The following is a 25,155-nucleotide window of genomic DNA, read 5'->3' on the forward strand; positions in this document are numbered from 1 at the left end:
TATTAATAATTCTGATCAAATTTGTTTGTACTTTAAACGCAAGCCAATAATAAATAAATGCGTGAACAAACTGTTGCAAAACTATAAAGACTATGTTGTATGACAGTTTGTACAGAAGTGGTATTTCGGTCGTTTCAATCAATATGAATAAGGTGTTTATTTTAAAAAAAATCTCACGTTACCGATAGTAAATATATAAATTAATTGCACCTTTTTTGAGGGGGGAGTAGTAATTTGTAATTTGGAGTAGTAATTTGTTTTATTGTCGAGTGATTTGTAAAATACAACTCTTCTTCATGTAGTAAAACGTAATAATATTCCAAAAAAAAAAAACATATTGTTAAAATTTGTATTGTGTACTAAAGTTATTAGCGTTTGTTAAAATACCAATAGCCGATAAATGACTCATTGAAATACCAAAGAGCACAAATTCCGGCATCATTTGGTCATCGACATTTTCGCGGCCCGTAAACCACATAATTAGTTTCACTTAAGTGATGTGTAATGATTATATTCGTAACTGCCACGAGGAGAAGTTTTGAAGTCTTTTAAACAATTGATTTTATCACAATTTTATACAACGCACAATGTTTGACCAATTTGTGTAATTAATTAGACATATATCAAGAAACGGTTGTGATAAAAAAAACCATGTATAATGTATATATCATTTTGTAAAAAAAAAATCCTAAATAATAATAATAATTATTAATTATTGTCTGGTATAATTAAAAGCATACACTAATTACGGTAGTCGTTGGTTTGTTTTACGGCACTTTCTCAATTAAAAATAATGAGGTTTTAGTAGTTTCGCGTGGCACATTATTACAACGACGACGGTCTTGAGTATATAATGATATACACGCGAGTAGTATGCGTTTAATTTACTAATTAACAATAAATACTAGGTGGAATTGTATTATTATTTAAAAACTGGTAATTCGTACTGTTAGCCTACAACTTTAATTTTAATTAATCGAAAACAAATTGTTTTTCCCACGTTTGAAATACCGTGTAACCAAAGATATGACCAGTCAAATAAAATGTGGTTGGTCAAGGTGAACAGAGCCAAAAAGGTTGTTGCGTAACGCTGTAGTGAGGCCAGCGATAGTGTTTTGAAGTGAGTGCTAGCCATTAAACAAGAGTCATAAAGGATTGTGATAGAAGTGGCTAAAATGAGAATGGTGTCGAGATGCATTATTTCTGGAACATTTAGGTTGGATATTAGAATTTCTTGTAAGTGTACGGGAGGTGTTTGGAAGTCGCGCCAATAGTAGGGAAAATTACGAAATGATAAACCCTGTCATAGGTCAAGGCACATGGATGTGTGAAAAGTGAATAGACATTTGAAAAGAGAAGATTTTGGTTGACCAGCATTTATATGGTAAAAGCGAGGAAAAGGTATGCGATTTATTTAGTAAATATTAATTGAAATTTGTAATTATTAAAATTACATTTAAGCCTATAACAATTATAAAATGGTCATGACTTGACTGGGTGCATTTTAATATCATGCCCCAATAGATGTGAACGACCAAACCGTCGCTGAACCGTCATCAATCTTGTGACGTTTGACAAAGTTCTGGTTTTAAAAGGTATTTTTTTTTAATCTCTAATCTTTATGTAGGTAATGACTAATGAACATATTATACATACTTTAATACATATTGGAAATAAAATTGTGTTTTTAATTTTTATTAAAATAGTGAAATCATTGAAACAGTAGAAGAGTGGTGCGACCATTGATAATTTGTAGTGGCTTTAAAACATTTAAGTAAGTTTGATAATAACTGAAGAGTTCTGCAAACGATTGTTGGATGTAACGTTAGATACATTGGTTTAACATTTATGTTTTCTTATGGACAAGATCCTTTTTAAACTAAACTTATTTTTCGTTACCATTATATCAACATTTTGTTTATAGACTTCACATTTAAATACGCCTAAATTATGTTGAGAGAAAGAGTAGAGGAATACAGTTAATACTCGTCAAGCCGTCGTTAACATTTCTTTGGGTTTTGAGTTTTGGAATGTAAGCAAACGAAACAATTTGTCTCCTAGTCGCATTCTCGAAACCATTGCATTTTCGAGCAGTCGCTTTGCATTTTAATTTGAGATACAGTCTTTTGTAGTGTCGTTCAAATGACTTTTTAAATTAGTCTTTGAGTAGCCTTTCACTCCCTACGATGCGGTCATTGACTCCAAGCAGTGCAGTGTGTCGCAATTTGTTTATAAATGATGCTCTCGGATTAAACAGAACAGACATCAAACAACATTAATCAAATTTCCAGTATAAATGTATGGGCAATGCACATAATGTAGGCTTTATGCATGCGTTTTCAAAAACTCACTTTTTTTAGTACGAAGTATCTTTTTTCATCATTATTGTATTATGTTCATCTGTTGACTGTTATTCTCTTCGATAGTCACCGAATATATGAATATATTCTATATACCGAACTTAAATAAGTCATAAGGATGTGATCCATTTGTACACAACATCTACTTTTTAGCCAAATTTCGCCAAATGGTATCGATTATTATTCTTTAGGTCAAAATACCTAATATATACATTTTTTTTGCACTAAAACCACTACGGATCCGAATATAAGGCATTTATGTTTAGATAAAAAAAATAAAAAAATGTATATTTAAAATCGATGTCAAGGATATAAATCTTAATCTGTAATTACAGGTTAAGGGTTTACGTTAAAAATTTTGCAAAAATTTGCATATGCCGAACTCCTTAATGAAATAGGGGATACACTGTCCTCTTAACATTTACATGCATAAATATAGGGGCGTCGGCGGTGGCAGGACAGTGTTTATAACCGTAAGACGTGTATTATTATAAGACGTGTGGCGGCGGCTGTTTTCATTTATTGTTGTAGTAAAACGACCAAGGCGCCTGTGGTTTGGCAGATTAACGGCGGCGGCGTCGGACCCTCGTCATCATCATCATCATATTACTATTATTATAACAACTATAATACACAAGGTGGAAACAGACAACTGTAGTGAACGCGGGGGTGATGGCGGCGGCGATCGCTTTTTAACGCGTCGCGGACACAAACGTCGTTTCCTCTGCGTGTATACAAATACGTGCATATAAAACACCGTAGGATAAAACATATTATGTAGGTACCCGAAGAAGAGACTGTATAACCGGTCCTATAAACGAGAGCGAGAACCACGGCGGCAGCCCCTGGTCAGCGGCTCCTCTGTGAGGCAATAACGCGCTCGGCAACCAGAAGAACAATAATGGGTCGGAGGCGAAATTTCGGGGCACACAGACGGCATTAAAAATAATTAAATGTACATCGTGTTAAGGGCAAGTGGCGGAGGGGCGGCAGCGGCATCGGGCGACTGGACAAAAGGTAGACAACAAAAAATATGTTAATAAATATGCGGTGGATTTTGATCGATAACGACGCGATTGTTCGGTAAACGCCGTGCAAAGAGCCCAAAGACGGGACAGATAGATCCTTTTTTGGGGAATCGACACGGCCCGGCCGAAACCAGATTCTTACTTATTTCTTCTCTCCCCCTCTAAAATGTATTTATTGTTATTATTATTATATTTTTCTTACGTTTCTCCGAATTTACTACCGCCGCACTAAGTACACCCGTATAGGCGCAAAACTCGTGTCTCTCTTTCTCTCTCTCTCTATCCGTCTTTCTTTCTCTATAATAAGTATATCCGATGTATGATATTGTTATAATAGTATGTACCAGCGACAAAAACGGCGGCAGCCACCGTCGCTTTGCCACGGTGTGCTGCCGGCGGTGCGCACACGATTGCTCTTCCCCGTCGACGTATCACACACAACAAACTAGTTCATTCCCTAAACAAGCCATGACAAGAATCTCTGGAATGTTCACACACACACACACACACACACACAAACACATACACCATACACGCGCTCAACATATTCAATACACAACGCCGACGAGAAGAGTTAACTGTACACTATATATTATATTATGCTTTGAAATCGTACTCGAAAGAAATTATCACCGTGCACATACTATATCGAGAATGCACATCCCGTACATACCACTGAATGATATATATATATATATATTTTTTTGTAACATTGTGTTGGTCGTACATGCAACGACGTCCCGAAACTCTAAATACACTGTATTATATTATATGTTATCCCGTTTGTGTGGCCCGACGATCGAGCGCATATACCAATACGCAATGCCGGCGCTACATATTAAGATGGCCTTCGACCGAATCATCGTTTTGCGGGGCGTTAAAAATCCCCAAAAGAATATTGGATTACAGAGACACTAGGAGAAAAGAAATTTGGAGTCCGCGTGTTATGAGCCGGAAGGTACTTAAGTACTTACTAGATTTTCATAAACATTTTTTTAGGAAATTAACATGGAGAAGTTAGGTTTTCAATGTGTTCTTGGCTAGGTGATGATTACTGTTGTCTTTTACCATATATTCCGAAAAATGGTAAAACATTATTATAGATAAACTTTAAATAAAAAAAAAAAAGTTTATTCATAAACAATGTATAAACAACTCTTAATTTTTTTTCAAATTTTTAAACACGATTTATAGGTAGAAAAGTTGGTTATTCACAATAAAAAAAAATTGGTAAGGTACTTTAATACACTACAAAATTTAAAAAGTTCATCCCTTCACCTTCAAAATCGATAAAAACACCCGAAAAATTTACATTTTTTTCAACTTAAGATTACGGCGCTCCATATCTTTTTTCAAAATAGTCCAACTAATTACAAATTTGTATAGAATATTTACAAGACATAGTACTGCCGACAGACGTTGACAAATGACAACCTAAACAATTATCATACACCCTTTCTTCTAGAAGGATTCATATTTTTTCTTTCTTTTTCATGCAAAGTTTTAGAGGTTTTGGTATGAAAATTAGACCAATAGTAGATCTAGAATGGGGCTATAACATACACAATTTTCTCAAAAATCTGTAGCCAAACATTTTTTTTAATAAGGAAAACCCCCCAAAAATAGGGGAAAATTACACCTTGACCGTAGTCAGATTTTAGGTTGCTATATGTGGTTTATATATACTACCCACAGATCTGCATCGAAGCGTTTATTCAAAAATGATTTGATCACTTTCAGTTATAATAATTTCTGTAGACCTGTGACCTATCCATCCCCACTATGCCCTGACCCCACTGTACTAGTTTTTTTTTTTAAATATTGAGTTACAAAGAAAAATTTAAGTATTGCACTGTTAATGAGACTAATGATAAAATATTGCTGTAAATCAATTATTTACACCGAGGAGTCTAAATGCCAATGGACAAGTGCATAGGAAAAAATTTTAAATGCATCACTCTAACATCTAATAATCTCGATTGATAACTATAACGCATATAAATCAAATAAATTTGTTTTTGAACCGTTGACACTATTAGATGAAGGTTATTTTAAAGACATGCGTCTAGTTTCATCTAGTTTTGTTAGATTTTATTATCTACCAAATAGTCTTTTGGGGTTTGACAGGGCTGCATATCCCTTTTAACTGTTTCATGATTATTTTAATATTACATTTGTAGGTATGATCATAACAGTGAATAAATACGTTTTCATCGAGTAGTATCCATAGACCAAAGTTACAAAATATTAATTTGCATGAAGTTATCAATGATTTTTAATTAAAAACTAAAGACAATTAAAAACTAATGTTTTTTCCTGTACGATCAAATTTGTTCGTTATCCTTTCGGTTTTATCTTTGTTTAATTTCAATATAAGTGGTAACATATTAAATTCGTATTGTAATATTTTGTAATTTAATACTATGCCTCCAATTGTTAAGCGTAGTAATTCACCGTTACATTTCTGAATGCTTCACATTCGTGTAAAGAATGGTTAGTTAAAATAAGAAATCACTGATAATAAATAATCGACAAACAATATATGTTGGTAATTTATTGTCCTCTACCAAGGCGATTCCTATAACAATCGTTTGTGTGTTAACGAAATGAACAGCATATTAAGTTTCATATTGTTTATTAAATCACTGCTATCCGGCATTCGGAACTCGGGTAGATCGTTGAACGCGTTATGATTTCAATATAAAGTGGAACAAAGTGGAAAGTATAGACACAAGTGGTATGCGCACAATAATTTTTGCGATTCCAATGGGCAATGGCCTTTAGAACACATATATAACTACTATGATACACAATGTATGTGTTTAAGACCGCCACGATGAGTTTTTTTTTATGGTCGTTACTTTAATAAAAAGAAATATTAACGTGCAACCGTAAGTTATGGTCTGTTACGTAAAATAAATTAAAATACTTCTTTTATCAATGCATTATATTGTTGAGCACGAGCATAATACAATAATATTATTAACCGTATTTCTTGGAAGAAAAAAAAATTGCTAGTACTTTACAACACGAACAACATACCGGATACTGGCCGTCGCTCATAGCAATATAAAATAATAATAACCTGAAATCTATTCCTAGTTTTCTCGTTGAGACCTAGTAGTTGAGTATTATCATTTGCTAGTCTGATTATGCAGTTGGTACGATGCTGATCGTTGTGTTGTATACACTTGGAATAAACAAAAAGAAAATATTTAAAAACACTCCAAAAAAATTTGCTCGTGAGCTAAACTTGATTTGTTCTTACGTTTGGTTAAGAGCTATCAAAATTAAGATAAAAATAAGTTTTCGTAAAAAGTATTTGAAAGTGCACATCAAATCAGAGTTGGCCTGACCTAACCTTCAATGGTAATAAATGTGAACCAGTTTTAAGTACGTTGTACTTGAAAACCACACAGTAAAGGTCATCGTAATATCTGTATTGGAAGTGACAACGGTTGATTTTGGATACACGCCGATTCTATTGAAGATTTTGATTTTTCCAAAGAAATGATTACAATGCTCGTGTGACCACTCTGTGATAACGACAAGCCGAATTGTGACGGCGTCGGGTTAGCGGCGATAGGAGCCACAGATAGCGACCGGAAGGGATGTCATCATATTTATATAATCAGAAAAAGAATGCAGTCATTGACAGTTCTCGGAAAGGCGGTCATAGATTCCGATATAATGTGCATAACATACAAAAATCAAGATGATGACAATAACAGGCGGCTGAATAAACGATACGATCATTAACGTCGGAAATGGGAGAGAAACAAAGGAGGCTGTCGAAACCATGGCAAACGTGTCGTTTCACTCCCACGCTAAAATGTTAATATTTAAAACGAAAAATGGGGCTTTGGGAATAATTAAATTCGGAAGTGATAGACACTTTTAAAAAGAAAAACGCTTCGATGGAGAACTTACAAGTCGTGAAAAATAGTAAAATTATCTCATGACTCGGTTACCTTTCCCTATGAAACACAAATACGAGATGTCGAGGTGCCTTTCTCATTTTCAGTAGTAAATAGTTAACCTGGTTAGTTTTCTTCTTATTCATTGATCGGTTTACATTTTTTTTTAGCTTTTTTATATTTTTCTGTGAACGTTTTTATTCTTACATACGTTATCTAGTGTCAGATCCGAGCGAATATTCTGAACAGATTTCGTCTTTATTAGCATGTTTTTACCAAAGTCACGTTTTTTTTAACGACCAAGTGCAGGACTATACGTGAGAGCGTGTGCTTACCGGAAGCGATCTCGTGGTTGTAAAATTTACGTCGAAGTAATAATAAATATTATTTCGGTTTCGTACACGAATTAATAACGACTGTCGGTAAAAACAGTGTTTATATCGCATTACACGGACATACCCATCAGAGTAATAAAACGCGGATAACATTATTGTGTGGGACAGCAACAAATCGTACAAGCATAATGTACAACGCCAAGGATAAATACTTTTCTCACGCCCTTAGCCGTGAAACTCCTCCGTGTAAGGTTAATGACTACATTTCATCTTCGATAGGCCTACGACTTTATTATATCTGACTTCAAACGCAACAAGCGGGCATACCCGTGTTACGGGCGAGGCATTCCGAAAAGGGAATAGCACCCGGACTATCGTACTTCCCAGAGACCAACACTAAATTAGAATGCAACAAAATCAGTCTGTGAATAATTAATACGAAACGAGAATACATTTTGTAAATCTGTATCTCATACGAGCTATAACGAGACAGCCCGTAAACGAAATATTTATACAGAATTGGTGATTTTTGTTAGCTCGGATACCCGAAAATTCGGTACTTTACACCGCGGTAATCGGTGCAAAGAAAGTCATAAAGTGCCAAAGTTCTTGAGAACCTTCAATCCAACAGACCGTATACTGTAAATCGCTGTAAACACGTTACAAAGCCACAGTGCATAGAACTAAACCTAACCTAATCGTAGGATGACAATTGGATATCTTGAATACCAGTATGAAGGAAGAAACGGATATTGCCAGCTTATACCTAATTCACGACATTGTCGTTGGTCTCAACGAAATGTCATTGGTTCTTAGATAGTTTTACTATTTTAAGAAAGTCTAACCGGAGAGTAATATTAAAATGTGTTAACAGATGTATCATTTAAGAACACCACAAACATTGTAACGAAAATCCATGAATATCCGTTTATTTTTGTCATCACGTTAAAAACAAAATGTTTAAGTAATTTTGTTTCATAGTATAAAGATTGCCGAGAACAAGATTTTTATTTCATTTTTAAATAGTTGTATGGAATGTAATCGTTATTTCTCCTTTGATAAAAAAATTGCCTTAACGTGAATAACGAAACGAAGTTTTTTTGGAAAAAATGTATTTGTATAACAAAAAAAAAAAAATGTTATCGACCGTATAGTTAAAAAGTAAAAACTAATTAATATGCCAATATGTAGGTACAAACCTTACTTAAAACGCAATAACGACAATTTCCGAAACTTTTGGCCGTTAATCGGTATGCGGACTCGCTTAGCTATGCCGGAAAACGTGTTCGTGTACAAAGGGAGACCTAAAGCTGTTAAGATACAGCAACAATGAGGATAAGAGTCACCGTCGCAGTGTTGTGTACGTGGACCGAAGAAGATCCTAGTCTTTATTTATTTATGTTTTTTTTTTTGCGGACCTCCGCCGAAACCGCACCTGACCGCCGCCACATTAAGTCGCCGTCGACCTGGATATTCTAATAAGACAAAATACGACTGGCTAATAACAATACGCCATAAATTTTACTGCTGCGCTTGTTCACAATCATAATAACACCGCGCATATGCCGAGTGAGAAATGCACGGCGAGTGAACGAGAGAGATGAAGATGAGACCACCAAAAGGGGCGGTGGCGGCGAAGGGGTTTTTGCTGGTGCATATGTGTGTGTGTATACACAATATTAAAAAGGCAAACGGAATGGGAGAGAAGAGATCAGAGGGGAACCGGTATACGGCGTGATTGCTTGCATTCCTGGCAGCTAGACGTCGTCCGCCAGCTTGTAGACTGTTTTTTTCCCCAGAACCTGTGCGAGTGTGTGCACGACGACACGGAGGCTACTTGTAGGTTCGCCAATAAACTCCTATCCTACGGGATGTCGTCAAATCACGACAGGAAGAAATCCTCGAAAATAAATCGGCCGGAACACACGAGGACTCCCAAGACTGGTTAACGCTTGCCTAGTCGGTTTTGAATTCTCATTTTCCAGTCGTTATTATGGGCAATAGTACAACGGACAATACATGCGTGTGTAGTGGTCGGTGTAAAAAGTTCGACTCGATACGTACCTTAGTCCTCGAGCATACCCGTTCCAGAGCCGTCATCGTTTAGCAATAAATCTAGATGCCTCGTTCTCGGCCCCAGTAAGCGGTATCGGTCATCTGAAATAGTTAATCTTCTTCAATCGTAAAGCTTTTGCTACAAACACCATGCATCGGGGGTATCAGTTGTGGGCGATTTATTTAGCAAGTTTTTGACGTTGGATTGGTCATTGAATAATGTGCACATGATGTAGCAAATAGATGATAATAATAATAATAATAATAATAATAATAATAATAATAATAATAACGTAACGTAGGTTTTCATTTGTCTCGTTCATCCGTGAAGAGAACCGTAAGGTAGGTCTTAAATTATACGTTTTAAAGCGCAGAAGAAACTGGGCGGTTTCGACATATTATTACTACGATTTGTACGTATGGGAGATAATTTGTAAATGATACACCTTAGGTCGAGTTACTTGAGTGGAACTCCTCAGCGACGTGGTTTCAGCGCTGTATACTTCGCAAAACATTAAGCCTCGAATACCCTTATAGGTTAACAACAGTAAAAAAAACAAAACGTCAGCCCACACGTCTGCGCCAAGGCAGTTTTCACGAGCCCGATTCACTTATAGCTCGGTTTTTTTTTTATTTCAAAACACATAGGTTTGGTGCAAATTCATCTACCATCATGGGAGGTGCTTAAGCGTCGGTATTCAGGAGTATGCTAGAGTCGGGGTAGTATTGTAACAGAGGGAATTGTCGTGCACCCTTAGCGCATTTGGAATTTGCGCCAAACTGACCGGCCAAAGTACTCTTGAACATCCGGTCCGTTCGATAATTTTTTGTTTTCCTAAATAGATCTAAATATTTTTAGCTTCGATGCGTAGCTGAGAAGGTATTGTTTTTACAATTTGTTTTTAGTTTTTTGTGTCTGGACCCACGATATCTCGTAAACCGCTGAACCGATTTCTTCGTGTAGCAACTCTATAGATCAGAAATCATACCTGGAAGATACATTAAAGCGCCAAAAATTAAAAAAAGTCACCCCTTCCTCATCAAAATCGAGAAAAACACCCGAAAAATTTACAAATTTTTCAACTTAAAATTACGATGCTCTATAACTTTTTTAAAAATAGTCAAAAATGTTCCAAATTTATATGAATTGTTCTTCAAACATAGTGATATCGATAAACATTAACAAACCAAAAAAATATCATAAGCCCTTTCCCTTAGAAGGGATAGATTTTTTTTCTTTATTTCAATTTTTCAAGCAAATTTTTAGAGATTTAGATCTGAAAATTAGACCAAAGGTAGATCTAAAATGGAACTATAACATATACAATTTCCTCAAAAATCTGTAGTCGAATTTTTTTTATTAAGGAAAAACCCCAAAAATAGGGTAAATGTACACTTTGGCCGTAGTCAGTTTCTAGGTTGCTATGTGTGTGGTGTGAATCAACAGTCAACAGGTAATGAAAATATTTTCATTATATTGTTAATTACGATACATGGGTAACTATGACAGTACATTTTTATAGACAGACGATCAACCCTTATCGTATCCACCCTGCACAAGACTAAATATTAAATTTTAAGTGCATTATTGCTGGTCCCACGATATCTTCTAAACCGCTATAACTGATTTGAACATACTATCCACAGATTGGCATCGAAGCGTTTATTTAAAAGTGATTTTATCACTTTCAGTTATAATCAAATCTGTAGACCTGTGACCTCTCCGTCCCCACTATGCCCCGACTCCACTGTACTGGCTTTTTTTCACTTTATACGTCCGGATTTTGAAAGTGACACAGAAAATACAATTATACCTTGTGTACTCTATACTGAACAGCCGATTAAAAAAAAAAAATAATAATAACCCGTAAAACAGTTTTGACTTTGTAACGTTCAACGACGTTGCAACATCACACGCGGCGTATCATCCATATTAATTATTCATTTATATACGAATGTCTATGCGCATGTATGTGTACCTACACATATATACCTCTACACGTTACACCGCTGTATACCATTTTGGAGAAAGCAGAACAGACAAAAGGTAACGGCGCGCGGCGGTTAGTTAATAAAAGGAAGAAAATGGTGGTCAAAAACGTGATGAAATGAGGTATGAACCGGCATTCCAGGCATAGCTAAGTACACACACACACAAACACATTCATACATAGGCGCGCGCGCGCATACACAGAGTCACTCATTTCTAAATAATATAATATTATTTATATATATATACGTATTGTATACATATATATATATTATGTATATACAAATTTATACATTATAAATGTATGTACATAATGGATCCCGGCGGTAGGAGAACGGGCTGCTGTCGTCGTGTATAGGGTGGGAGGGAGGGTTCGTTTAAGCGGACGGAGGAGAGGAAAGGCGGGCCGTGCGTGGCGGATAGGTGCACTGTGCACCTGCTGCTGGCGCTCTGACAAAACGCCAATAAACCTGTTTTGCCTTTTTAACGTTTCGGACAATCACACGCGGGCATAATGAAAGAAAAATAATAATGCTTTTTGGATTTGTAAATATAATGATAATAATATTATATACACGTGTAGTGCGTCTCCTATAATGTATTGCACGCGCAGTAAACACCAAAGAGAAATAAGGCTTTAGTTTTCAACGGGTTCGGACCACTCGGTGTGACTTTTTAAAAAAAAAACTATTTTATAATCATTTATTTGTTGTAGTTTTATTTTTCGTCTCGTTGAACTTCTATTGTTAGTTTTTCGGTAAGTATTTTCAGATGAATATGAACGAGTTTTCGAGGGGTTCGATATGGGCAATTTTTCAATATAGGCCATGATGTTAATATATATATTATCCATATATATATATATATATATATATAAATATGTGTGTGTGTGTGTGTGTGTGTGTGTCTAACCTAAACGTAGCTACGCGAAACCCGGTTTTCATGGTCAAAGATGGCTTTAGAGCAAAAAACATGAATTATTTATTATTTTAGAACATAATATTTCTAAAGGGCTGTACCGATTTGTTGAAAAGGAGTTTCTAAATATTTCAACGACAAACTTTTTACTTTTTGTATATTTTTAATAAGGTGTACATTATCCGAAGAATATGTTGGAGCTCTGTGAAAGAGTATTACTAAAAATACTATACACTTTTGAGATTTGATCCAAAACAACGGTTATTAACATTTTTGTTTCTCCGCCGTTGCATTATTGATACTCAAAACGCGAAGATGTAGTCTGATTTAGTATCGATCCAACTTACTTTTAAAGTTGCTAAAAAAAGCTTTGATTATTTGTCATTATTGACATACATAAATACTCCACTCCGGAGACAATCACCGCCTACAGGCCTATTACACGGTAGTTATTTCTGGAGGATAAATCGAAACATAAGAAGAAATAATATTCCCATATATTCATCCCGTTCCGGCGGCATCCTCCTCCTCACACACGCGGCTCTATAAACGATTGGATTTTGAGAACCCTCGGACGGCCCCTGCGATTATTTCCGCTGCGGTTTTAATTGATATAAAAAAAAAAAACGAACACCAAGATATTGCGAAACGGTCGTAAAAAAAAAAAAAAACAAGTTGCCGAATGGTAAATGTTATGCGAAATCCGTCGCAGTCTTTTTTTTTTATTAATCGACGACACTCGACATGTGATATTATGATGTTTAATATTTTGCGTGCGATTCGAATCACACAATATTGTTGACGACCGATAATTATACGATTGAAAAATTGCCAATTCTTACTAAAATAAAAAAAAGCTATTGGGAACTTAAAAAAATAGCAAAATCACAAAAAGAACGTTTAGTGGCCATCCTGAGAACAGCTAGCTTTGGGACCAGAACGCGCGGCGGTGATCGGAATGCTTGTTTTATATTGGACAACACTTACCCGCGTCGGAGGGGTGATTCGGAGAAGAGCATCATCCCTTTTTCCGAGAACGGACCACCCGCGCGTCTCTTCGCCGCCATAAATCTTTTGGGAGGGAAAAAAAAAAACGTTACAGCCAAAATATAATTATTATGTTACGCCGCGAGGGCCGACCGTGGTCGTTGTGGCAAATTTTGCATGGAAAACATACAGTTATTGGCTAACTTAATAAATACAAGCAAAACTAAATCCGCATTGATGTTTTAAAATGTTATGTCTGACTCCTCTTACAACGCAGTTTTTTAAATTTACTGTTTATTCATAAACTTGTCTCGGAAAATGTGCTTTCTGATAACGGCTAAACAGCTTTAGCGTTTCAAAATCAAAGATCAACACTTGACAGACATATTGCCTTGAATATGTTTTTAATCCAGGCTCGCCTAAGCCGAGTATTTGATAAAGTCACGATTATTTATTTTGTATCTTAAGAGGACGCTACCCAGGCCATTTCTAAGGAGTAAAGTATAGGCAAGTTTTCGAAAAATCTTAAATTAGAGTTTGCACTATATTATATACTTATTAATACAGTAATGAGGATACTTTATTGATTGCCATTTTTTTCGTCAGACTATCACAGTCACTTCTATAGGATAAATTACAATTTTTTCCCCATCAAAACTGCTTTGCGCGGGACAAGAATGTGAGGGCAGTATTAACAGTAGCTTTACCAAATTTTCACAATGTATAGAGAAGAACTTTATCTACGGGTTAGCGATTTTATTTGTTTGATATCTATACTTAATATATTTTTATAAGCAAATGAAAATTGAAAAAAAAAATAGAATCTTCACGAAGAAAAAATTTTAATTGTGATTAAGTTATCAAAAAGCTAAAATCGCTACCCCGTAAATAAAGTTCTTCTCTATCCATTGTAAAAATTGTATACGGCTACTGTAAATACCGCCTTCACATTCTTGTCCCCCACAAAGCCATTTTTTGCGGATAAATTACGGGTGGGTAGCGTCCTCTTAAGCCGGGTCCACACAGAGGTTTTAAAAAAACAAAACAAAAACTCAACTTTTTTCTGTTTATAAAAAACAAAAGTGTAAAAAAACATTTGTTTAGACTGAATTGACAAAAAACCTCAACAAATCGTGAACAAAAATTTAATTTGGGTTTTTTTCATCTATCCATTCTGAAAAGATCGTTTTAAAAATGTGCTTTTTATACTTTTATACTAGTTATCCATTCACAGTCGTTAAGTCTGCTTTCGAAGTGCGATCTTTTCGGATCTTGGTTCGTTCGTTTGTATTTTAATAATTAAATTTTTTAAATAATTAAAATATTAATGTGGAAACTGAAAAGAGATATCGAAGATGAGGAAAGTATACTAATGTTCGGTGCTGGATATACTTATTTAAATGTTCAAGATAAATAAAATTAAAATAAAAGACGTTTTTGGGTAAGACCAACGTTACAAAAAAGAAATGTATATGAATCAATGAACTTTTAAAAGATTTACAGGATGATGACATTGGTATAATATAAACAAGTTATTAATATAACTTGTTTTTATTTTTTAACACATTTTTATTTAATTACATTTAACAATTAATATTTAAACACAATTTTATGTCCACACCGAGCTATAGTGTTCATGAAAACAAAAACATCTATACAATTTCCCACCACGAACGGGACACGGGTTTGTTCTTAAAAAACAGAACATTTTGTTGAAATAAATAAAACTGTTTGGAAATTGTCAAAAAACATCGTGTTTTTTTTTTTGTTTTAATATTGTTCGCTCTGTGTGGACCCGGCATTACATGCAAAAGCGGTATTATACCTATAATAGTGGAAGTGCAGACGAATTTTGATGAACATTTTCTTCATGGCGATATTTTTCCTGTACTTTTTATAATCTCACAATTAGTTATATTGTCACTGTAATCGTTGTACAAACAACCATTCGGACTATTTATTTTGTATTTAATGAAAATTGTTAGAAAAATAAAAACATTTCTTTCAAAAATTATTTTTGATCAGGTTTAATTTCCCGTGGTATGTCCTATTTATTGTGATACATTTATAAGTATAACACACAGAATATTACAAACATAATTTTGTTATAAAGAAAATTCGAAAACTAATGTTCTTTGTGAATTGTATTTCTATTAATAGCGCGAAAAAAGCACATATAAAAAATGCGTGTTACACGTACCTACATGATATAGTTAATTATTATAGTAAACCCAGTTTAGATTTTTTTTAACTGCATAACTATGTAACTTTGTATTGATTAACTTATAATTCATTACAAATTACTAGGTATATCAAAGGCATAACGGCTAATATGTGTATCAAACCTTAAGCTAAAAATTCAACATTTCGGTTGCTATATCCGGTGATCTTAATTCTACAATTAAAGATTAAATTTGAGAAGGTATTATTTTTACAATGATGTCGTTTAAACCGCTGAACCGTTTATTTGAAAGTGATTTTATATATAGTTCCTGTAGACTTGGTACCCTCCCAGCCTCACCCCACTGTAGTGGCTATTTTTCTTTTTCTTTGAAACTGTTCTAAGTATCACTCAAAACGCGATTTAAAGACAATATTTTCCAACATCAGAATTATTGTTTTTCCAAATATAATGTACCTATTTATTTCTAATAAAATAATACCACCAACATTATAATATATAACGCCATCTACTGGAGTTTTCATATACAACGATAAAGTTATTTTGAATAAAGGCGCCAAATTCAAATTTTCAATTGCACCAAGTGTAGCGACTGAAAACTAATATGATATACTGCTGGCTATATTTTGTGAAACCTTGTCGAGGGAAATATCTGTTGTAACAGACATTTTTTTTATCTGTTTCCACGAGTGCCCTAATAATAGTGGTATTGTTTGCGTTCGACCGATAACGTTAAAATCGATTAGTAATAATCAGCATAGTTTACCTGGCGCTGTTAAACGTAGATGACGGCGAAGAATTCACGGCTCCAAATGCTATACCGACCGCTAGGCCTTCGGGGATATTGTGCACCGTGATGGCTATCACTAATAGCAGTATTCGTTTCCAGCTGCACATCTTCACAGTGTTGTCGTCGCATTCCATTTGCGTGTAATCTGGTGACGTTTCGTCTGTTTTGCAAATACGCTGTCGAGCTTCTCCTGTGCGAGACAAAAATTCAATCCAATTCAGAGACGATTATTATAATAGTATTTATGCCCATTAAAAACCGCTGAAAAGTTAATTTCAATCATACACATTTTACAGCTACATAACTAGTATATACATATAATATATTTAAAAAAGTCCACTTTTCTTCACTCCAACACTATTGAGAATGCAACTATTTGACTTGGCAATCATTTTTTTTAAATTTCTTTTGCAAAAAAAAAATGTAAAAAGGTTTTAAAAACATACAAATGAAAAATTTGAAAACATATATAGAGTTTCAAGTTTTTTAATAACATTTTTTTTGGCTATTATTTGTTTTATTCAATAAAATAAACAATAAGTAGGACAATTACAAATCTACTAAACCTGCTAAAGATTTCTCAAGCATTTAAACGTCGGATCTAGCAGTTTAGAAATTAAATCATTTACACATTCTTATATTAGCAGGGTGAATAACGATAATTTCACAACATACTCATCCGATTAACATTATTATTTAAGTACTGGTATTGGTAATGATAAATATTTTTTGTCGTCAAAAAAAATTACACATTCAGTAGAAAGTGTATTACTATTATTGTAAGAAAAAAGTTAACATATTATACATTTTAACTAAAAAAACTATGAAGGATTGTCCTTACCTTCAATTATAATTGAAGACTTATACGTAGTACTACAGTTTGTAAAATCGTTTGAGTCATATTCACATTTTAACTTTTTCTCCATGCATGGCGTGGCTTCTGAATAAAAATAATTTGATCAAATTGTTAATTACAGGATATTTTTAAGTAAATAATATCTCAATCATGAGTGGTTTCAGTTCAGCGGGTTGTGTGATTACAACTCGAATGATTAATTTAAATAACTAAAAAATACAACTACACCTTAATTGTCATATTATAAAAAAATGGTACAATTAAAAAGTGCTCGATTTAATTAAATATTATTTAGGTTTTTTTCTCACAGCTATAACACTTGCAAACTTGCAGTTAGCTTGAATATAAGAATTTACACTATAAACCGAATATATTTTAACAAAATTTAATGAGGTACCTAAGATTAAAAAAAAAATAAAAGACACGACATACTCAACTAAATGTGTACAAATAAACAACTAGTTAAATAATATAACATTTTAAATGAATAATATTTCATATAGATATCCCATTTTACTTTCAAACTAAAAAAAGTTTTCTAAAATTAAATTTGTTTCCCAGAACCAAACAATCATTAATTAGTGAACTTAAGTTCAAACATTTTTTTTTTTTTTTACAGAGTATTGTCTTGGAACGAATGAAATATACTTGTTAAATAAGAAATTATTGTCCCATTCTAGAAAACAAATTTACTGAAACCTTTTTAGTTAACAGAGTAAACTTTTGATTTGCTAAGAACTCATGCTTTTAACACAATAATGAAATATTTTGATTATACCATAATTGAACGTGTACAAAATTATAAGATTATTACATAATTTGTTTGTCGTGTCCAATACTTAGAAATATTGTGTGTTAGAAGATATGGGTTTAAATTGTCCATTTATCAGATATGGGCACCTTTGCTTTTCGATATCGATATGTTCGAGGTGTTAACTAAATTATAACGGCTTATACATAAACAATAATATATTATGACGTATTAACATTGTTACTTATTATTGGCACAAAGTTACCAGGAATAAGCATGTTGAGCACGTCCATTTCGTACGAAGATATGAGAACATCCGAGAGGAACACGAATAAAGCACCAAAGAGGAAACCGACCAAAGCCGGAACAAATGCAAACTCTCCATTGTCTCCGTAAGTACTATTCTGGCCGGCGAGTTCAATTGCGGGTGCCAACAACGACCAATACGACGCGGCGATCATGACACCACTTGAAAACCCTAAGCTGCCGTCGAGCAGCTTTCTCTGAAAATTCAAAAACAATTATTAATTCACTTGGATTGTAGAATACAATATTGTATGTTGCGTCCTTACTTGTGTTCCGCTGAAGACTAGTATGAGGCTGGAGCCTATAGCAGTAAGTCCCCATGTGAATAATGTCCCTAGGAGGGTTTGTACTATCGGACTGAAGTTCGGTAACATATTATTTAAAATGTATAGGCCAACGATCTCGGCTTACGAGTTGAGAACAATAATTGTAAAGTAGAAAAGTCGATTTATGTAACTCATTGGTGACGGATGGCAGCAGTTTAGATGTGTTATATTATACGAACACGATTAACGTATTGAGTTGTCATATTGTATATTTATTGAAACAATTAAAAAAAAAAAATTAAGCAACACTATGGAGCACTTGTGTTTACATGTTATTTTAATCTAACGCTGCTCGCTGTTGTCCGTTTTGATTTTTTATAACCTACGGCGCACTCTGGTGGTAAAAAGTTAAACTGGAACACACGGTTACCCCGCCATTAGTGTTTTTTGTTTTTTGCCAGGTTATAATCTATAGTTATACCACAGATTATATGAAAACAGATTGTTCACTCTCGATGTAAACAAAAAACGAGCTGATAAGCACTCCGCCGAAACCAGTGTGACCGTGTCAGCCAGAACGAAATTACCGAGCTTGTATTTACCACAAATTATATGATTATTTCATATAATCAGTTTTTTTTTTACAAAAAATGCGGTTTACTTAAGTTTATTAAAAAAGTGAAATTTTGTAAATTAATAACAATAATATGTTCTTTTTAGTTTTTTTTTACAAAATATGTTGCAAAACTGAAAAAGAAACTATATGCTTTATTGTGAGTTTCTCAAATGGTAACCCTGTACTGTCTTTAACAACATATTATTTTGAAATCCATATGATTCTTTATCAAAATACTTATGGTTTTAATTTTCTGCACTGCTTGAAATAATTAATTCATCGTAGTGGAATGAGTGGATTAAACAATATTACATAATTATTATTTATTTTCCGTATTTATTGAACTGTAACGCAAATTACCGTTTTGTGTAATTTTTTTTTGCTAACTATGGCTGGTTTAAGTGTTGCTGAGATGTCTGCTTTGCGTTTTTTGAAACAGACATTCGGACAGGTAAGATGTACCCAATAATTATGTTTGAGTTGTGCAACGGGGTTATTTAATTGGGACCTTGGGGAAAAATATTGTCATTTTACAGCAGGTCAAGCAATTGCACGTATCGGCCGCTTTGACCGCTGACAAACCGGCTCAAGATAAAACGCCAAGAATAAAAAAAGTCCAGGTTTACAGATGGAATCCAGACACACCCGACGTCAAGCCTAAAATGCAAGAATACAAAGTTGACTTGAGCAAGTAGGTGACGACACTATACTATACTATTACTATACGCTTTTGACAAATTTTTAATTTACCATTAAAATCACGTGCTAAAAATGTTTTAGTTGTGGGCCTATGGTGTTGGATGTCCTAATTAAGATCAAGAACAGTGAGGATTCTACGTTGACGTTCAGACGATCATGCCGCGAGGGCATTTGCGGTTCTTGCGCAATGAACATTGGCGGAGTAAACACATTGGCTTGTATTAGGTATTTATTATTTACATTACTGACTCAAAAAAAGCAAATTAATTTTACTGGACACTACGACTTAAGAGGTTTTTATTTGAATAATAATAACAAATATAATTTACTAATTATAAATTATTGATATATATATATATATATTTATATATATATATTTCAAAACTAATTTTCTTGTTTTCATTATAGCTTTGATTATAAAAAAAAAAAAAAGTAATAATAATAATAATAATAATAATAATAATGATTTCCCTATATCTATTGGTAGGTTGGTAAAATTTTTTTTTTAATTTAACAAAAAATTATTTGAGTTAGTAATTTGAGCATTGAATAAAACTTATTTATTTCTTATTTAAATTTAATTTAATTAATAATCAACTTAAAAAATAAAAAAAGGTCTCTAAGGAATTTTAAACTACATAATGTATGCATCATAATGATAAAAAAAAAAATACAATCACTTAGGACAAGGTAAATTTGCCCATACTTGACAAAAACTGATTTGAATTTGAAAATCAAAAAAAAAAAAAATATTGTATTATAAAAACAAAAAGGGTGTCAGAAACTGCCTCGTAAAATTAATTATTGTATTACGAAAATTATTAGTAGTATCGATGTAATAAAATATGTACATTTTTATTGAATATCAATCTTGTAAACACGTTAGTGCCATCAACCAAGATTTGTCGAAACCGCTGAAGATATATCCTCTTCCACATATGTACGTTGTCAAGGATTTGGTTCCTGACATGAAATTGTTCTACAAACAATACGCTTCAATCGAGCCATGGCTACACAGCGACGGTAATCCCAGTTCTAAGAAAGAACATTTACAGCATACTTACGATAGAGAGAAGCTTGTAAGTCGAACAAAATTTTAGTCTCTAGTCATTGAATTAATGAAGGATTTTTTAATATTAATTATGTATTTTAGGATGGTTTATACGAATGCATATTGTGTGCTTGTTGCTCGACATCCTGTCCTTCTTACTGGTGGAACTCTGAGAAATATCTTGGACCCGCTGTACTCATGCAGGTACTGAGTTTTGAACAGTGTTTGAAGAAAGCGTATTTTATTTTGAAGTTAAATAAAAAAAAGTCTCTTAATTCTAGGCGTATCGTTGGATAATCGATTCTAGAGACACTGCAACGACTGAGCGTTTGGACAAACTGAGAGATCCTTTTTCAGTTTTCAGATGTCACACGATAATGAACTGTACCAAAACATGCCCAAAGGTATAGTGTGTAAGCACTCGTTAAATTCAATAGGTTTTACATATTTTGTGTTGTTACAGGGATTAAATCCAGGAAGAGCAGTTGCTCGTATCAAGACTCTATTGTCGGGGGTAGCGAGCAAGGAAGAACCAAAAGCTATTAAGCAATAGAACGATCGCTTTTGTTAGTATTAGTTAATTGTAATCATTATATGTTATAATATTTCTTCTGGACTATGTATACATATGTAATTAACCCCGTTATTTTTGAACGTAGCTTCAAAATATGAATGTAAATTTATTAATTAATTATTTATTACATTAATTAATTAATTATTTATTACAAGTTAGAAAAAAAAATATAATGTTATACATCACGCTTCACCTGAAACTTAATTACTGCGTTTTGAGTGACGTCAACATTTGCCGACGCCTTACATTTACACTTCTCCATGGAGTCCATTAATTTCTGCTTAAACGTTTTGTGTTGCTCTTCTTTATAGTTGACGATAAATTTCCTCGTCTCCATCATTACTACACCGTCGTCCTTGACCATTGACATTATTTTAGGGTTGATTTTCTCTATAAACGTATGCCCACAGTAAACAACATCGAACAACTTGTTATACCTCTCGAATTCCGGATAATCAACCATGGCCGATTTTGTTAGGAACTTGACTTGTACGTCGTTTACCGCTATGCTTGAATAACGTTCGGACTTGACTTTAGTGTGTGCCGTTTTCGTTTGGTCGTCTTCGACTTTGATATCGGGCAATTCTGTTATTATCACTCCGGGATAATCGTCGTCTTCTTTACCTTTGTGCACGTAAGGCTTTTGGTTTTCAATTTCGTAAAACATTCTTGTCAAGTTTCTCTCGGTTAAATCTGCCGACCGCTTCAAGGGCTGCATGTTGCCAGTCTTCAGCATGTCTTGGTCCTCGCAATCCAGTCCAAAAGACATAAAGGGTCCGTTGAGTATATCACCGTAGTAGTGCATCGCTGCGGTGTCCTCGCCGTTTTTGAGCAATGCCAAGGCAAACGTATAGTTGGGTTTGGTGCAGTCGGTCTCCAAAAACGTGTAAGCCACACCGGTGCTACGCCAATAGATGTACTCTTGGCTCGTTATCCTCTTGCCGCCTTTGATGTAGTGTAGGCCCATGTGCAAGTCCCAGTCGAACGCGTTGTTCCTGTAATCGTATCTGGTGCCCAGATATTGTCGGACTCTCAGATCCCACATTTTCACTATATTGAACCCCACGTTGTTCCTCCAATACTTGTACAAATTTTCTATACAATCTCTTTCCTTGTATTTCAGTGCATCGTACTTGACCGTCGGCAAACAGTATTCACTAGCAACGTCGTCGGTAATCAAGTCTATCAGTTGAGCGGATTTTTTAATTAAATAATTATTCGTGTTTGGTCTCACTAACGCGTTGCCGTAGAGTTCCATCCACGTGCGCACCTGTACACAAAGTCAAATACATTAATGATTTTGTTCCAACAAAGTATTTTGTTAGTGTAAAAAAAAAAAGTATGTCTGCAATAGAAACTGCCGTTAGAGGAGTTCATTTGTTATTGATTATTTATTTCCTAGTGGGGAAATTAGCTACACCAAGTTGATCAAGTAATTACCTCATCCTATTTCGTTAAGCCACTTTTTGTTGTAATTTTTTTAAACCGCTCGACATTTTAATATGTTCAGCCAACTAAAGGTTAAAGACAATTTTATCCCAACTTTTTATTATTCTTTACAACATTATAATATATTAGATTAACGCAGTCACATTAGAAAAACAATTTTTTTTGTAAACGTTAAAAACTAATGTAGGTATAATATTTACAATTTTTACAAGGAAACATATCGATTTGTATATTTTGAAAAAAACCGTATTGGACAAAAAAATTAGTTTACAAAAATAGGAGAAGAGGAAATCGAACAAAAGATAGTTACAGTTGAAAATGATACGGAGCCTGCTAGTGTATGCAAAATGATGTGTGGAGGTTTAAGACAAGCGCTGGCTGTCACCAAAGGCGAAGGAGAAGAAGAAGAAAGATAATCTAGTGCTAACGTTTATTTTGAAAAGGGCCCACCGATTTTTTCAAATAACCCACAGTCTTCCAGTAATTTGTATATTATGTTTAGATATTATATTAGATCTAGAGCCTGTTATTATAGGCCTGATCTATTAGGCTAAGCCTGGAGGACCTCTATAGCTGTGTAACCTGCACCCCAAATGTTCGGGTTTTTCAGTGTGGTATAACATTGGCGTAACTAGAGGGGGGGGGGGCCTAAGGATGTTCAGACCTTTTACAAACTCTTACTTACTTGGGGTCTGTGTCTGAACGAGTTTAGTAGGAGTTGATGAACTTGCCTAGCCCTCGTTCTAGTTGGGTACGCCAGTAGTGTATACAATATGATCATAATAACGTGATACCTACCTTAAAAGACAGGCTAATGCGGTCGACGGGTTCCAGCGCCAAGGCTATTTGCTGTATGTACCTGGCGTACATTTCCGGCACCGGTTCATAGATCTCCATATTGATCTTGGCATAAGCGTGCCGATACCGTTTGGCGATCGTTTGCAGAACGTGGCGACTGTCGCCGGCGCTTATGATCAACACGTTTATACTACCGCGACCGACGCCGTAAGACGCCAAGTCCAGACACGGGCTCGAACCCCAAAGCATGACGAGCAAGCAAGCAAACGACAATGCCTGTATTGTGTTTTGAGAATACTACAAAACGCCTTTACTCGCAGTATAATATTTACAGAAGCGAACGATGGACAAAACGGAATTCTCCATGACAACAATATCCACCGTTGTTCGCGCCACTGTTCCCCTGCTATAATTGAATATTTCATAGAATAGGGCTCCACTTGGAATATTTTCTCTAAATAGATAATCTGGTTGTTTATTTTTTAACCGAAAACTCGCCTACATCTTAGGAAATTTTTAAAAAATTAACTCTTTTTATATTATAAATAATTTTTATAATATAAATATTTACATTGAATAAGCCAAAATTGTATTCATTGTTGTATTATAAACATTAATTTTAAAAAAAGCCAGTACAGTGGGGTCAGGGCATAGTGGGGACGGAGAGGTCACAGGTCTACAGATTTGATTATAACTGAAAGTGATGAAATCACTTTTAAATAAACGCTTCGATGCCAATCTATGTTCAAATCAGTTATAGCGGTTTAGAAGATATCGTGGGACCAGCAATAATGTACTTAACATTTAATATTTAGTCTTGTGCAGGGTGGATACGATAAGGGTTGATCGTCTGTCTATAAAAATGCACTGTCATAGTTACCCATTTATCGTAATTAACAATATAATGAAAATATTTTCATTGCCTGATGACTGTTGATTCACACACACACATAGCAACCTAGAAATTGGCTACGGCCAAAGTGTAAATTTACCCTATTTTTGGGGTTTTTCCTTAATAAAAAAAAATTTGACTTCAGATTTTTGAGGAAATTGTATATGTTATAGTTCCATTTTAGATCTACCTTTGATGTAATTTTCAGATCTAAATCTCCAAAACTGCTTGAAAAAGTGAAAAAAATTCTATCCCTTCTAAGGGAAAGGGTTTATGATATTTTTTTGGTTTGTTAATGTTTATCGATAGTACTATGTTTGAAGAACAATTCGTAT

At 34.3% G+C, this 25,155-nt stretch overlaps 3 protein-coding genes across 4 annotated transcripts in view; 1 reads left to right on the plus strand and 2 right to left on the minus strand.

Moving 5' to 3' along the window:
• The window catches only part of LOC126833605 (zinc transporter ZIP11), a 40,356-nt gene extending 21,259 nt beyond the window's left edge, over positions 1–19,097 (minus strand). Inside the window, exons 1-4 of the mRNA XM_050565034.1 lie at positions 18,742–19,097; positions 18,435–18,672; positions 17,404–17,502; positions 16,539–16,752 (exon numbers count right to left, since the gene is read on the minus strand). Coding sequence (XP_050420991.1) covers positions 16,539–16,752; positions 17,404–17,502; positions 18,435–18,672; positions 18,742–18,849 — 659 coding nt within the window. The 5' untranslated portion in view covers positions 18,850–19,097. The remainder of the gene's footprint in view (positions 1–16,538; positions 16,753–17,403; positions 17,503–18,434; positions 18,673–18,741) is intronic.
• Positions 19,098–19,603: 506 nt separating this feature from the next.
• Positions 19,604–21,873, plus strand: LOC126833658 (uncharacterized). Of its 2 annotated transcripts, none has more exons than XM_050565106.1 (7): positions 19,604–19,808; positions 19,897–20,048; positions 20,138–20,281; positions 20,943–21,135; positions 21,210–21,311; positions 21,389–21,511; positions 21,571–21,873. In XM_050565106.1, exons 1-7 carry the CDS (start codon positions 19,746–19,748, stop codon positions 21,658–21,660), a joined length of 867 nt encoding a protein of 288 aa, XP_050421063.1. In that variant the 5' UTR covers positions 19,604–19,745; the 3' UTR covers positions 21,661–21,873. The 2 variants fall into 2 exon arrangements, with proteins under 2 accessions (XP_050421063.1, XP_050421062.1); XM_050565105.1 differs by having other exon boundaries at positions 19,605–19,808; positions 19,894–20,048.
• LOC126833838 (dynein axonemal assembly factor 3 homolog) lies at positions 21,857–24,216 on the minus strand. Its single transcript, XM_050565400.1, has 2 exons — positions 23,929–24,216; positions 21,857–22,951 (listed from the first exon to the last, which is right to left on the minus strand). The coding sequence occupies exons 1-2, from the start codon at positions 24,175–24,177 to the stop codon at positions 21,857–21,859; spliced, it is 1,344 nt and encodes a 447-aa protein (XP_050421357.1). The 5' UTR covers positions 24,178–24,216.
• Between the last annotated feature and the right edge of the window lie 939 nt (positions 24,217–25,155).

Source organism: Adelges cooleyi, unplaced genomic scaffold (assembly GCF_023614345.1).
Source record: "Adelges cooleyi isolate 19-005CV unplaced genomic scaffold, UGA_ACOO_1.1 ACOO_flye_CR_arks_rails_tigmint_CR_PRNA_2, whole genome shotgun sequence".
NCBI lineage: Eukaryota > Metazoa > Arthropoda > Insecta > Hemiptera > Adelgidae > Adelges > Adelges cooleyi.

What these genes read in the sequence shown, in the direction of transcription:
- LOC126833658 (XM_050565105.1), top strand. Translation starts at nt 19,746, where the DNA reads ATGGCTGGTTTAAGTGTTGCTGAGATGTCTGCTTTGCGTTTTTTGAAA. An exon ending in AACACATTGGCTTGTATTAG is followed by an intron (nt 20,282 to 20,942) that starts GTATTTATTATT and finishes TAAACACGTTAG; the next exon opens with TGCCATCAACCAAGATTTGT. An exon ending in CTTACGATAGAGAGAAGCTT is followed by an intron (nt 21,136 to 21,209) that starts GTAAGTCGAACA and finishes TATGTATTTTAG; the next exon opens with GATGGTTTATACGAATGCAT.
- LOC126833838 (XM_050565400.1), bottom strand. Translation starts at nt 24,177, where the DNA reads ATGCTTTGGGGTTCGAGCCCGTGTCTGGACTTGGCGTCTTACGGCGTC. An exon ending in GCATTAGCCTGTCTTTTAAG is followed by an intron (nt 22,952 to 23,928) that starts GTAGGTATCACG and finishes CTTTGTGTACAG; the next exon opens with GTGCGCACGTGGATGGAACT.